Genomic DNA, 13,328 nt, shown 5'->3' on the forward strand with positions numbered 1-13,328 from the left:
GTGTGTGTGTACAAAGCATTATTTGGGGGGGGGGGAGGGGAAGGAAGGTACTAGGGCATGATCCCCACTCTGAGGGAACTTAGAATCCACTCGGAGACCTGTGGGATAGAGCATGTGGAGCCAGAAAGACCAGAATTCAAAATCTGCTTCAAATACTTCTCAGCCGTGTGACCCTGGGCAAGTCACTTAGCCACTCTGGGGCTGTTTTATCACCTGAGAAATGAAGGGATTAGACTCAGTGGCCACTAAAGACCTCCCTGAATCTAGTTAAGACCCAATATAGGCAGCAGAAGGACCCTAGACTGAACATTAAGTGGTCGGAGACCCAGATTTGGGCTAGATATCGCAGCAGCGTCCCAATGGGAAACGGACGGGCAGCCACTCTGGCCCTACAGCCCTTCCTCACAGTGGCCACTTCCTCCGAGGCCTTCCATTTTAAGGGGTCTCCCCGGCCGCCCACAGCTTCATTCCTCTCCCAGCTCCCCTCCTTATTCTTGGAACTTTAACGCCCCGGGGAAGGCGCCTTCTCCTGCTTCCTCTTCTTGGGAATTGTCTTTGGGGACTGAATTGTGATTAAATTGAAATCTGGAATGGAATTGAAGCGTATTAAATCAAGTAGAAACAAAGTAGGGTCGGGCCGGGTTAAAGGGAAGTGGGAGTGGGTGGGCCTAAAGCTGGAAGTCTAGTTCTTCAGAGCAAAGTTTGGTCTCTCTAGGCCCTTCCCCTTCCTGTTTAGGACCCAACAGCCAATGAACTCTTCACCAGAGAGCCGCCAACCTGAGATCTCTCCAGCCGCTTTGCCCAGTGGGACCCGAGACAGAAAGTGCGATATAAATAACCTGGATCAGAGTCCGCCTGGCCCCGGCGCCCACATTCACCCCCCAGAGAAGGCTTAGTTTCAGGGCTCAGCCTCCCCCACAGGACCCTCTGGATTTTAGACTTTAAATGGAAATGGAGTCCCCGGTTTGGGGTTTGTTTGGTTTTCCATTCTCTGGGAGGAGCTGGCTTCTCTGGAGAGATTCTCCGGGAACATCTTCCCACGAGTATTGGGATATTTTGCGGCTACGTTGGGGCCCTGAGCAGCAGAGGTGAAGGCAGATGGCCCCTGAGCAGGACTCCTTCCCAGCACCCCCGAGCAGGGGCCATCCAGCCTGGAGGCCTCCGAGGAGGAGGATGCCGGCCAGCGCAGAACGGACAGAAACGCCAAGGTTGGCGAAGTCGGTCGTCGCTCCCTCCAGAGGCACTTTGGGACATCTCCTGGGAGGAAGCTCCAAACCTCAGAGTCACCCAGTGTGTGTGTGAGTGTGTGTGTGTGTGTGTGTGTGTGTGTGTGTGTAGGAGGGAGGGGGACACAGACAAACCCCAAATGCCTCCCTCTTCCCTTCTCCCTTTCGCTCTCCTCCCCCCAGCTCCTGCTTCTCTCTGGTGAAAAGACCAAACTTTCACACTCTGTCCAGGTCGGGTAGACTAATGGTTATTACTATCCCTTCTGACTTCCCTTCCTCATGGGCGGTGAAAGGGTCCGAGCTCTGAGCTTGGTCGGAGACTTTCTCACTTTCCCATCCTCTCCTCTGTGTTTACTCTTATTGATACAAATAGACAGAAGATGGCTTTCCTCCTGGGGAGTCCCCACAGGGACAGCCCCACCCCCAGCATCCGTGGGGGCCCAGCAGACAGGGGGGCTGCTACCTCTCTGGGAGAAGCTCTGGTTCCTCCCAGCTGCGGGGAATCACCACTAACTTTGTTGTTTTTTCTTTGGTTTTCCTTAAAGGACTTTTTTGTGGGGAGGAAGGGGGGAAGGGGAAGACAGGAGCGGGGGAGGACCAATGATCACTTCCAATAGGGATTTAACCCTTCCAGCCTGGTAGTGGTGAAGGTTCGGGGGGACTCTGGCAGGACGTTTCCATCACTCCCTGTGTTTGCAGAGATCAGTAAGACCCTCCCCCTGTAGCAGAGAAAGGTGGGCAAAGGCAGGGGCTGGAGCGCCCAGCGGGCACAGTGGCGGCTGCCACTTCCAGGGGTGCCTCCTCCCCTTTCTGCCCTCTGCTGCTCAGTACTCGGCGGGCAGCGGGGCCAGGCCCGGACACCCGGCTCTCTCCTGGGAATAACAGACCTACTGGGAAGAGCACAGTTCAGAGCCCAGCCCCCATACTGGGCCCCAGGGCTTGCTGGGAGGAAGCACACTTTCTCTAGTCAGGAGGAGGGAGCATCTGAAGACCCTGGTGTCCTGTACCAACCTGCAGCTGATTTATAGGAAACATCATCACTGCAAATGTTCATCTTCAGGGGCCTCTTATGAACCAATGTGGCCAGACTCCTATATTCCCTCCTCCTCCTCTTCTTCCTCCTCCTCCCCCTCCTCTTCCTCCTCCTCCTTTCTCTTCTTCTTCCTCCTCCTCCTCCTCCTCTTAACTCAGGGGAGCACCTTAGGCCGCCCAGTCAGTGGGGATGAGCACTTTTTGTGCTTCTAAGCAGCATGTAATAAGTGGCAGGGACTTTTTGTCCCCATGGATGGTCTACACTGAACGTCTGTGGGCGCTTGAGACAGGGTGGTAGTAGAGAGCATTCTAGGCTCTGCGTCAGGAACACTTAATTCAAATCCTTCCTTACGTGTTTCCTAGTTGTGTGACCCTGGGCACCACGCTCTGTGAGAACCCCGTGCTCCTCATCTTTCAAATGAGGGCAATAATTGTACCTACCTCCCACAGGATCTTGGTGAAATTTCCAGTGACTGGAAGTTTGTTTTGTTTAAGACTAATTCTTAAAAAAAAAAAAAAAAAAAAAAAAAGCTTTTAATTTTCCAAACATGGAAAGATAGTTTTCCACAGTCACCTTTGCAAAACCTTGTTTTCCAAAATTTTCTCCCTTCCTTCGTCTTCCCCCAGACAGCAAGTAACCCAATACATGTAATACATGCAATTCTTCTATACATATTTCCACATTGATCACACTTCTCAGGAAAAGTCAGATGGAAAAGGGAAAAAATGAGAAAGGAAAAAAGCCAACAAGAAAAAAGGCCAAAATGCTAGGTGGTGGTCCACCCTCAGTTCCCACGGGCCTCGCTCTGAGTGCAGATGGCTCTCTCCCTCACAGGACCTGTGCCTGAATCATCTTATTGTTGAAAAAAGCCAAATCCATCACAGTTGATCCTCACTTAATTTTGTTGTTGTCTTGTATAAGGTTCTCCTGGTCCTGCTCATTTCCCTCAGCATCAGTTCCTGTCAGTCTCTCCAGGCCTGTCTGAAATCATCCTTCTGGTCATTTCTTACAGAACAATAATATTCCATCACATTCATATACCACAGTTTATTCAGCCATTCCCCACTGATGGGCATCCATTCAATTTCCAGTTTCTGGCCACTACAAACAGGGCTGCCACAAACATTTTGGCACATACAGGTCCCTTTCCCTTCTTTAGTATCTCTTTGGGGCGTAAGCCCAGTAGTAGCACTGCTGGATCAAAGGGTGTGCACAGTCTGATAGCCCTTTGGGCAGAGCTCCAAATTGCTTTGAGACCAGTTTTGTAGGAAACGAGTGATCTGAGCTGGAGAAGAACAGACTACACCAGAGTCACAGAACTGCATCAGATGTTTCTAGAAGACTGGGCTTATATCCCAAAGACATACTAAAGGGAAAGGGACCTGTATGTGCCAGAATGTTTGTGGCAGCCCTGTTTGTAGTAGCTAGAACCTGGAAAATGAATGGATGCCCATCAATGGGAGAATGGCTGGGTAAATTGTGGTAAATGAATGTTATGGCATATTATTGTTCTGTAAGGAATGACCAGAAGGATGATTTCAGACAGGCCTGGAGAGACTGACATGAACTGATGCTGAGGGAAATGAGCAGAACCAGGAGATCATTATATACCTCAACAACGATAGCGTATGAGGATGTATTCTGATGGAAGTGGATCTCTTCGAAAAAGAGAAGATCTAACTCAGTTTCAATTGATCAATGATGGACAGAAGCAGCTACACCCAGAGAAGGAACATTGGGAAACAAGTGTGAACTGTTTGCATTTTTGTTTTTCTTCCCAGGGCATTTTTACCTTCTGAATCCAATTCTCCCTGTGCAACAAGAGAATACAGTATATTGTATCTAGGATAGACTGTAACCTATTTAACATATATAGGACTGCTTGCCATCTTGGGGAGGAGGTGGAGGGAGGGAGGGGGAAAATTGGAACAGAAGTGAGTACAAGGGATAATGTGGTAAAAAAAATTACCCAGGCATGGGCTCTGTCAATAAAAAGTTATAGTTTAAAAAGAGATTTTCAAAATATTAAAAAAAGATGTTTCTAGAAGAAGGGACACATCCATTATTTACCTTTGTATTTTTTTATCTGTGAGGTCTACTTCTCAAAGGGAATTATCCCCTTTGATTTTTGTCAAGCGCCACCCATTTTTCCATTTTTCCTTTCACATGGGCTCTCCTTCACAAGTCCCATAGTTACAAACCCTTGAAGTATTTCTCTTTGCTCTGATTGATCTAAAAGAGATGGCCAAATGACATCCTTTTAAATTTAATAACTTGTTGGTCTTGTTAATAAAATGATTAAGTCGCCCTCCCTCCAAAAATTAAATTTCCAATGATAGCATCCATGTTTGCCCTTCAAAAAGGACCATGACCTCAGGGAGGTGACGGCAGGACACACAAGTGAATTGGATCTGAGTCATGGAGGGCTGTCACCTGCCTCACTTTCCCCTCCAGAGCCATCTGAGTCCAGTGGCCAGACATAGAGCAAGACGACTGGAAATGACGCTGGAAGAAATGGGAGACTGTGGCCTTTTTAAGCTAAGATTTTCAAGAGATCTCAAATTACCTGAAACCGCACGAGTTCAGAGATTCAGGCCAAGTAGCGATTGAGGCAAAAAAAAAAAAATCCCCTTTTTCATCTAATTTTTAAAAATCTTAATTAATCTGGGAAGGGGAAAAAAAACTCATTCCTGCTTTAGCCATGTATATAAGAGAACCAAATGGACAGTAGCCATGCGCCTTCTAGTGGCCTATCAAAAGTAATACAGCTCCCTCAGTGAGGGAGAGACTGTGGATAAAGGGTTAGCATCCAAGGAAGAAGAGTTACATCTTTGTGCTTGTTTTCCTCTCTTTTTCCATGTCAATTTTATTTCCAACGAACAAGCTTTGAGATTTTGCTCGATCATTATATTGGTCAATGTTAAGTCTTTCAATAGGCTGCTGGTCTACCCCAGGGCAGAAAGCACAGGAACAGGAGTCAGGAAGAGGAGAGTTCAAATTCAGCCATAGCCACTTACTAGCTGTGTGATCCTGGACAAATCATTTACCTTCTGTCTGCTTCAGTTTTCTCATCTGTAAAATGGGGACAATAATGGGACTTCCTAGAGTTATCAAGGATCAAATGAGGAAATATTTGTGAAGCACTTTGCAAGTCTTAAAGCATTGTGTAAATGCTCACTGTCGCTTTTGCCGTTCAGTCATTTTTTGTCATATCTGACTCTTCATGATCCCCAATAGTCGCTTTTGTCATTCAGTCATTTTCAGTCATATCTGACTCTTCACGACCCCTTTGGGGGTTTTCTTGGCAGAGACACTGAAGTGCTGTTTCCCTCTCCAGCTCATTTTACAGATGAGGAAACCAAGGCAAATGGGGCAAAGTGATTTACCTAAGGTCGCGCAGTTAATAAATATCTGAGGTTAGATTTGAACTCAGCTTTCTCCTGACTGGGAGCCCAGTGCTCTATCCACTGCGCCACCAGGCTGCCCTCACTATTACTACTAGCCAGTATTTTTATAGCTTTAAAGTTTACAACGTGTTCCATATTTCGTGATATTCGAGTGATTTCTTTTTATGATGTTGTATTGCATAAATTATTCTCTGGCTTCTGCTTGCTTCAATGAAAACTCCTGGGCTCACAGCCTCAGCCTTGATTAATTCAGAGAGCCAATCGCCTCATTTGACAGAGAAAGAAACTGAGGATCAGTGAAGATACCAAGATCATCCAGTAAGCATCAGAAGCGTGATTTGAACCCAAGTCCCCCAATTCAACAGCCAGGGCTCTTTCACAGGACCTTGCTTTCTAGGTCTCCCTTAGTCATGTGGAAGTCTCCTTAGTGTGAACTGATTCTCATTTTCTTCTCGTTCATCTACAGATCATAGAGTTGGAGTTGGAAGAAGCGTCTAGTTCAAACCCTTCATTTCCTAGAGGTCAAGTGACTTACCTCGCAAGGGACAAAGGTATATTTGGAACCCAGAACCTCTCCCTCTAAATCTAGCCCGCCCTTCTCACTGTACCAGAAGCTGATAATAAAATTGCAATGAGCCAGAAGGTCTGATCACCAGCCCCGTGCTGTCAAGTTACAGACAGGTGGGGAGAAGCTAGATTTTCTTTTCACCAAAAAAAGCAAAAAAAATTCTCCTGTTCTGCCCCTTCTCCCAATTCTGGCCACCCAACCATCTCGGCAGCCCGGATCTGAGGAGGGAGGGGCTATAGGTACCACAAGGACAGTGACTTGGCTGCCCTCCCCTGGTCTACTAGGGTGGGGGGAGGTTAGCGAGGAGAAGCCAAGGAGACAAATTACCCAGAGTCCCCTGCGGAGAGATGAACAAGGGAGGCTAAGTTAGAAGACTTCAGATAAATGCTCTGTGACATCCCACTATTCACAGAATAACTGCATTTACAGCTAGAAAAGCCATCTCCTCCAAAGCAGCCTTCTCACCACTTCTTCCCAGGATTAGCTAGTTAGCACCCCAGTTTGGATTTGAACTTGAGAATACTTGACTCCCAGCCCCGTGCTCTACCCAGTGCACCACCTACACCTGCCTAAAATATTCCGAAATGCCGAAACCCGGGATCGAACCAGGGACCTTCAGATCTTCAGTCTGACGCTCTCCCAGCTGAGCTATTTCGGCTCCCAGCAACCCGTGTGCAGGAGACCTGGAAATGAACGTTGTTACATCAAAGTCTGGCACGACCCACTGATTCGGCCCCGGAAATCGATGGAGTTTAATGGAATGGACATGAGACTAAAGAAGATGCATTAATGACTACCGGCCTTTCTGGTGCATCCTATAGACTCCCCGGACCCTTCTCTCTATGCAGCAGCGAACACTTCCAAGATACAGTATCTATGTTCCACCCTCCCATGAATAATTGTAATAGCTAATGTTTCTACAGCACCTTGAAGGTGACAAAGATAATATCTACCTATACATATATGTGTGTAGAAGGACATATACATATACATGCAGACACATAGATTCTCATTTAAGCTTTATAATATCCCTGTGATTGAGTGATATTAGAATCCTCCATTTTACAGACAAAAAAACAAAAGCTGGAAGTCATTAAGGGCACTAGCTAATAAGAGACTGACCTGGATGGAGGTCTATCCTCTCCCGGTCCAGAGCTTTATGCACCAGACTGTCTAAAATGTTCCCCCAAAGCCGAAACCCGGAATTGAACCGGGGACCTTCAAGATCTTCAATCTAACGCTCTTCCAACTGAGCTATTTCGGCTCCTTGTGATAGTCTCCGGTGTGGAGGGATCAGGGTGACGATTGCCATTTTGTGCATCTCAGACTCAGAATCTCCCAGCCGGAAGACCCCTCGGAGGTCAATAAAGCCAGGCAGTCTCTAATCCCTTTGGGAGCACACTTTGGGATCCACTTTGGAATAGCCCCCCAGATTAGGATGTATTATGAGGCCATTCAGACCAGTTTCAATGATCTTGTAACGAGGAGAGCCATCTATACCCAGAGAGGACTGTGGGAACTGAGTGTGGTCACAATAGAACATTCTCACTCTTTTTGTTGTTCTCTTGCACTTTGTTTTCTTTCTCATTTTCTTTTTGATCTGATATTTCTTGTACAGCACGATAATTGTATAAGTATTGGATTTAACATATATTTTAACATGTATAATTTATAAATATTGGATTACTTGCCATCTAGGGGAGGGGGTGGGGAAAGAGAGGGAAAATCTGGAACCCAAGGCTATGCAAGCATCAATGATGGAAAATTATCCCAGCGTATATTTTAAAAATAAAAAGCTTAAAAAAAAAAAAAAAGATCAGGATGTATTTCCTGACACATCAAGCCTCAAGTGGTCCCTCCATGACTTTTCCCCATTATTCTAATTCTGCCCTCTGGGGCCAAGTGAACAAAGCTCATCTCTCTTCCAAAGGACAGCCTGTTCAATACTTGAACAGGCTGACCACGATTCAACCCTTCCCCCAGCTCTTCCTAGATCTCCTTATACAAATGTTTTAAAAGAAACATGTCATCCTTTATCCCTCCCTCATCCTTTGAACCAATATTGTTCCTTGAGAATAAGGTATCAGCTTCCAGAGTCAGATTTCATTCCGGATCCTCATCCCACCAAGTTTCAATGATTAACCCATTCTGTAAATATTTTATATTTAGCTATTTATATGTTGTTTTCCCTAGTAGCATGCAAATTTGAGCGTTTGAGAGTTGAAAGTGATTCATTTGGGGCCTGTGTACCAATACCAAATAGAATATTTGTGCATTGTAAATGCTTCATAAATTGAATTAAATGAAAATAAAATGGACTAACTAAATAAATATGAACTCATTGATCTAGAAAGGAGCGGCCATCATTTTACAGAGGAGAAACCTGAGACCCATCACAGTTTAAGTGACTTACTCAAGATCACACCATTAGAAGCTTCAGAGGCAAGATTTGAAGGCAGTTCTTTGATATGAGTTAACTCTCTTTCCAGTGTACCCATTGAATCATGCATAAAAGCACATATGGTTGAATCTCTGGTCTTCCAAGGGAACACGAGGCAAAAAAGGCAGGGAGTAAGGGAGTCAGTGAGAGGAAAATGGACTGTGATGGGGCCACTGCAGTCTGAACAAGGCGATGCTTGATCTTGCCTTTGACTTAGATACTCAGAGCCGGGGTCTTCCAAAACCATCAAATTTGAGGATGGAAAGGAACCTTAGCAGGCACCTAGTCTAACCCATAACCGGAAGGAACCCCCACTATCCCGTGCCTAACAAGTGGTTGTCCAATGTAGATCCCAACCCTGCCCTTCCTGCACTCTCAGTTCTGCTCCCCTTTGTCCTTAGTCTTCTTCACTGACTTTTTTGCTGAGGCAACTGGGGCTAAGTGATTTGCCCAGGGTCACACAGCTAGAAAGTGTTAGGTGTCTGAGACCAGATTTGAATTCAGGTCCTCTTGATTTCAGGACTGGTGCTCTATCCACTGTGCCACCTGGCTGCCCCCTTCACTGACTCTTCATTTCTGTCCTGCCATCACCAAAGGTGTCCCCCAAGACCTTTTCCTAAGCTCCTTCCCTTTTCATTCTCTGTCCTCACGCCTAGTGACTTTGCCAGCTCCCACCGTCACCTCTTTCCAAAGGATTCTTGGATCTGTTCAGCCCAAGGTTCTCTGCTGAGCTACAGTCCCACCTCACCCACTGCCTTTGGGACATCTTGGACCGATGGTCCCATAGGCGTCAGGCTCAACAGATCTCAGGGCCTTTCCTTTACTGTCACATCCTCGCGGTCAGTCAGACTGCCAGCCGCGGGGTAACCCCGGGCTCCTCACGCTCACACTTACCAGTCTGTGGCCAAATTCTGCTTTTAACTTCATGTGTGTATGTGTTCATACATATATGTGTGCATGTGTGTATACACAAAGACACACATTATATATCTCTACCTGTACATTATATGTATATGTATATACATGTACAGATCCATGTACCAAGGCAGATTAGTCTTATATTAAAATTTTCATCAACAGTTTGGAAAAAGGCATAAAGAAAATCTGCTTCAAGTTTGCAAATGACCCAAAGCTGGCCATCATGCTTGCCGTGTTGGATGACAATTCAGTTTGAAATAAAGATCCAGGGTTTTTGATGGACACAATCTGTCAGCCAAAAGCAGTTTGGGTGATGGGGGGGCAGGAAGAGGGGCATTATGGGCAGCAGAGGGTCCTGCCACCGTCTCTCCTCATTTGAGCAAATCCTCAGTGCTGTGTTCAGTCCTGGACACCATATATTTTGAAGGACATTTCTAGGTTGGTTAGTGTCCACAGGAAAGTGACCAAGACAGGGAGGGAAACATGGTGTCTCTGGATCCACAGAAGGGAAAGAATTGAAAGTTGAGCCTCACCTGGAGAGACTTACATGAACTGATGCTAATGAAATGAGCAGAACCAGGAGATCATTGTACACGGCAACAAGAAGATCGTGTGATGATCAGTTCTATGGCCGAGACTCTCTTCAGCAATGAGAGGATTCAACCAGTTCCACTTGGGCAGTGATGGAGAGAGCCATCTACACCCAGAGAGAGACTGTGGGAACTGAGTGTGGACCACAACATAGTATCCTCACTTCTTTTGTTCTTGTTGGCTTGAATTTTAGTTTCTTTCTCTTTTTTTTAACTTTTTGATCTGATTTTCTTGTGCAGCAAAATATAGAAATATGTATGCATATATTAGATTTAACATATATTTTACCATGTTTAACATATATTGGATTATTTGCCATCTGGGGAGGGAGTGGGAGGAAGGGGGGGAATTGGAACACAAGATTTTGCAAGGGTCGGTGGTGAAAAATTATCCTTGCACATGTTTTGAAAATAAAAAGCTTCAATTAAAAAAAAAAAAGTTTAACCTCTGAAAAGAAAAGGCTGAGCTGTCCATGCTCTCCCCTCCCTGATTTCCTGCCAACTACTCTGCAGGTAGTTTTGGGGTACCCAGTTGTGTGCACGGGGGTCTCCCTCACCAGACTGTAAGCATCTAGCAGGGAGGGATGGCTTTTGCCTTTCTCTGTTCTCAGCCGGGGTGCTTGACATGTAGGGATTGCTTAGTAACTGCTTGTGGACCAGACTTCGCTTAATGGCTGGAGCGTGGTGGGTGAGAACCGGGACTAGTCTTAAAGAATCTAAGGCTCGCTGCAAAGAGATGCCTTTAATTCTGTGCAGAAAGCTAGATTTCGATTCTTTGCCTTAATTGGAATATCGTCCTATTTCTACAGCTCTGAAATTTACAAAGCCCTTTCCTTACAACTGCGCACAAGCATTCCCATTTCTCTGATAAGGCAACTGAGGCGATGAGGGAGATTTGTCCATGATCTCGCAGTGAAGGAGGTAAGATGAAAATTCAGGCCGCGCTCTTTCCACACTTTCCAGACCATGTGAATGGCCTCAGGACATATAGGGAAGCCTTCCCCTCTCCCCCATCCCTGGAGATCTTTTAAGTGAAAGGTTGGTCAGCGGTGGATGGTTACGGGATCTTTGGGGAGCTTTTCAACTAGGAGGCTTTGTGATGAGAGGGGGCCTGTGGGGGGAGGGGGAAGGATCATTTTGGGAATTCTGTGACTCTCAGCACCAGGACCACTCCGGGAGCCTCCAGAGGAGCCGACTTGACTGCGGTGGAGAGAGCTTCCACACCAAGAGTTGCCCCTGACATCCGGGAACCAGAGGGGCCTGGAGAAGGTCACAGTCCATGCTTCTCCTCCCAGCCCAACCGGGCTAATATATTTGCAAATTGAAAGGCATGGTGTCTCTGAGGTCTCCCTCCACAGACGCTGAAACGAGAGAGAAAAAGGCGGCCCGCGGGAGGTTCGGGGCCGGCCCGCCGAAGGTTCGGGCTGGCCCGGGCGGGTCCCCCCGCTCCGTCTCTAACACCCCGGAGCGCGCACAGACCCACGCGAAGCCCGGGGCGGCCCCGGCGGCCTCAGTCTCCGAAGTTGCAGATCTCCGCCTCTTTCTCCTTCCAGAAGGCGAAGCTCCTGTCGATGTAGCCGCAGACATCCTGGCTGCCGAAGCTGCCGAAGCTGCCCGGCTCGGGGCGGGCTCCGGGTCCGGGCGGCGGCCGGACGGGGGTCAGCCCCGACTTGCGGCCGGGCTCCGGCCCCCCGCCGGGCCTCCCGCCGCCGCCGCCGAAGAAGCGCGCTTTGATGTCCTCGAAGCCGTCCCTCCAGCTGCGGCGGCCCGCCTGCACCTCGTCCGTCACGGCCTTGTGGAAGCTGCGCACCGTCTCCCAGCTGTGCGCGCCCAAGTGGTCGAAGACCTCGAAGCAGAGCAGGTGGCGCATCTTGCGCTCGTCGGGGGGCAGCTCCAGCTCCAGGAGCCGGAAGTAGCCCAGCATGAAGAGGTCCAGGCTGAGGCTGTGGTAGTCCACGGGCTCCCCGTCCGCGCGGGGCACGAACATCTCGGGGGAGTAGGTGACGGGCGGGCGGCTCGGGCGCCGCGGGCGCCGCGCGGGCACGTGGGCCATCACGTCCTTCCAGTTGCCCAGCAGTTGGGAGATGACGCTCCTCTGGCGGAGCAGCTGGCCGAACCTGGCGGGCTCGCGGAGGAGGGGCGGCGCGGGCGGGCCGGCCTCGGAGGACGCCAGGGTCCTCCTGGCCGCCGTCTTCAGGGCGGGGGCGTAGGCCGCCTTCTTCCAGTGACTCAGAAAGAGCATGACGATCCGTTCCTTCCTCAGGGCCTCGGGCGCGGGCCCCGGGCAGGTGCCCGCCTCGGAGGACGCCTCCTCGCAGCTGATGCCCGAGTCGCTGGCCTCTTCCGGGTCGTCGGAGGCCTGCCTCTCGGCGGCCGGGGCGTTAGCGGCCCCCCCGGCCTCCCAGGGGCCCCCCGGGCGATTCTCCGGCGGGCCCCTCCCGCCTCCGCCGCCGTCGGCCGGCCCCGGATCGGCCTGCTTCTCGAAGTTGTCCCGGAGGCTTCTCACCGACACGCCGCACTCCAGGATCTCCTTCTCGGCGCTGCTCCCCGAGGGGCCCGCGGCGCCCCCCCGCACCCTGAACGAGGTCCCGGGGGCGGGGGGCTCCTTCGGCCTGGCCAAGCCGTTCACGCCCTTCAGCAGCCCCGCCATGCTCTTCACCAGCCCCGAGATGTGGCTGCACCAATATGGCAGCGCCTGGCCCTCGTCCGCCGCCGCCCCCCCGGGGGCCGCCGCCCCCTTGTCCGGCCCGGGGCTCAGGAAGCGGCTGTTGACCGTGATGTTGACGATGGGGGCCGGGAGGAGGCTCTGGAGCTCCTCGGCCAGGCGCCCCAGCTCGCACTCGTACTCCTGGCACCTCTTCCGCATCTGCAGCTTCTCGATCTGCTTCTCCAAGTAGACCAGGTCATCCTCCGTCAGCAGCTCCCCGTAGGGGCCCAGGATGGCGTTGTGGATCTGAGAGTACCTCCAGTCCCCCAAATCCGGGGGGTCGCTGCCGCTGTTCTGTCGGGAAAGAGAGAGAAGAGGGGGTGGGGTGGGGGCGGGGTACTGTCCCCTTCTAGCCCTCCTAACTGGTAACTGCCTTCCAGGCCCCTGGGCAGTTCCCTCACTTTAGAATGCAAGGGATTATAGCCGCTCCCCACCCCTG

At 49.7% G+C, this 13,328-nt stretch overlaps 1 protein-coding gene and 2 non-coding genes across 3 annotated transcripts in view; all 3 read right to left on the reverse strand.

Annotated features, from left to right (window-relative positions):
- Window positions 1-6,819: 6,819 nt before the first annotated feature.
- On the reverse strand, window positions 6,820-6,892 carry TRNAF-GAA (transfer RNA phenylalanine (anticodon GAA)). Its single transcript has one exon. It is a non-coding gene; the product is annotated as a tRNA-Phe (tRNA).
- Window positions 6,893-7,424: 532 nt separating this feature from the next.
- TRNAF-GAA (transfer RNA phenylalanine (anticodon GAA)) lies at window positions 7,425-7,498 on the reverse strand. Its single transcript has one exon. It is a non-coding gene; the product is annotated as a tRNA-Phe (tRNA).
- Window positions 7,499-11,595: 4,097 nt separating this feature from the next.
- ESPNL (espin like) overlaps window positions 11,596-13,328 on the reverse strand; it is a 33,519-nt gene continuing 31,786 nt past the window's right edge. The window contains exon 7 of the mRNA XM_051991749.1: window positions 11,596-13,183. Coding sequence (XP_051847709.1) covers window positions 11,693-13,183 — 1,491 coding nt within the window. The 3' untranslated portion in view covers window positions 11,596-11,692. The remainder of the gene's footprint in view (window positions 13,184-13,328) is intronic.

Source organism: Antechinus flavipes, chromosome 3 (assembly GCF_016432865.1).
Source record: "Antechinus flavipes isolate AdamAnt ecotype Samford, QLD, Australia chromosome 3, AdamAnt_v2, whole genome shotgun sequence".
Lineage (NCBI taxonomy): Eukaryota > Metazoa > Chordata > Mammalia > Dasyuromorphia > Dasyuridae > Antechinus > Antechinus flavipes.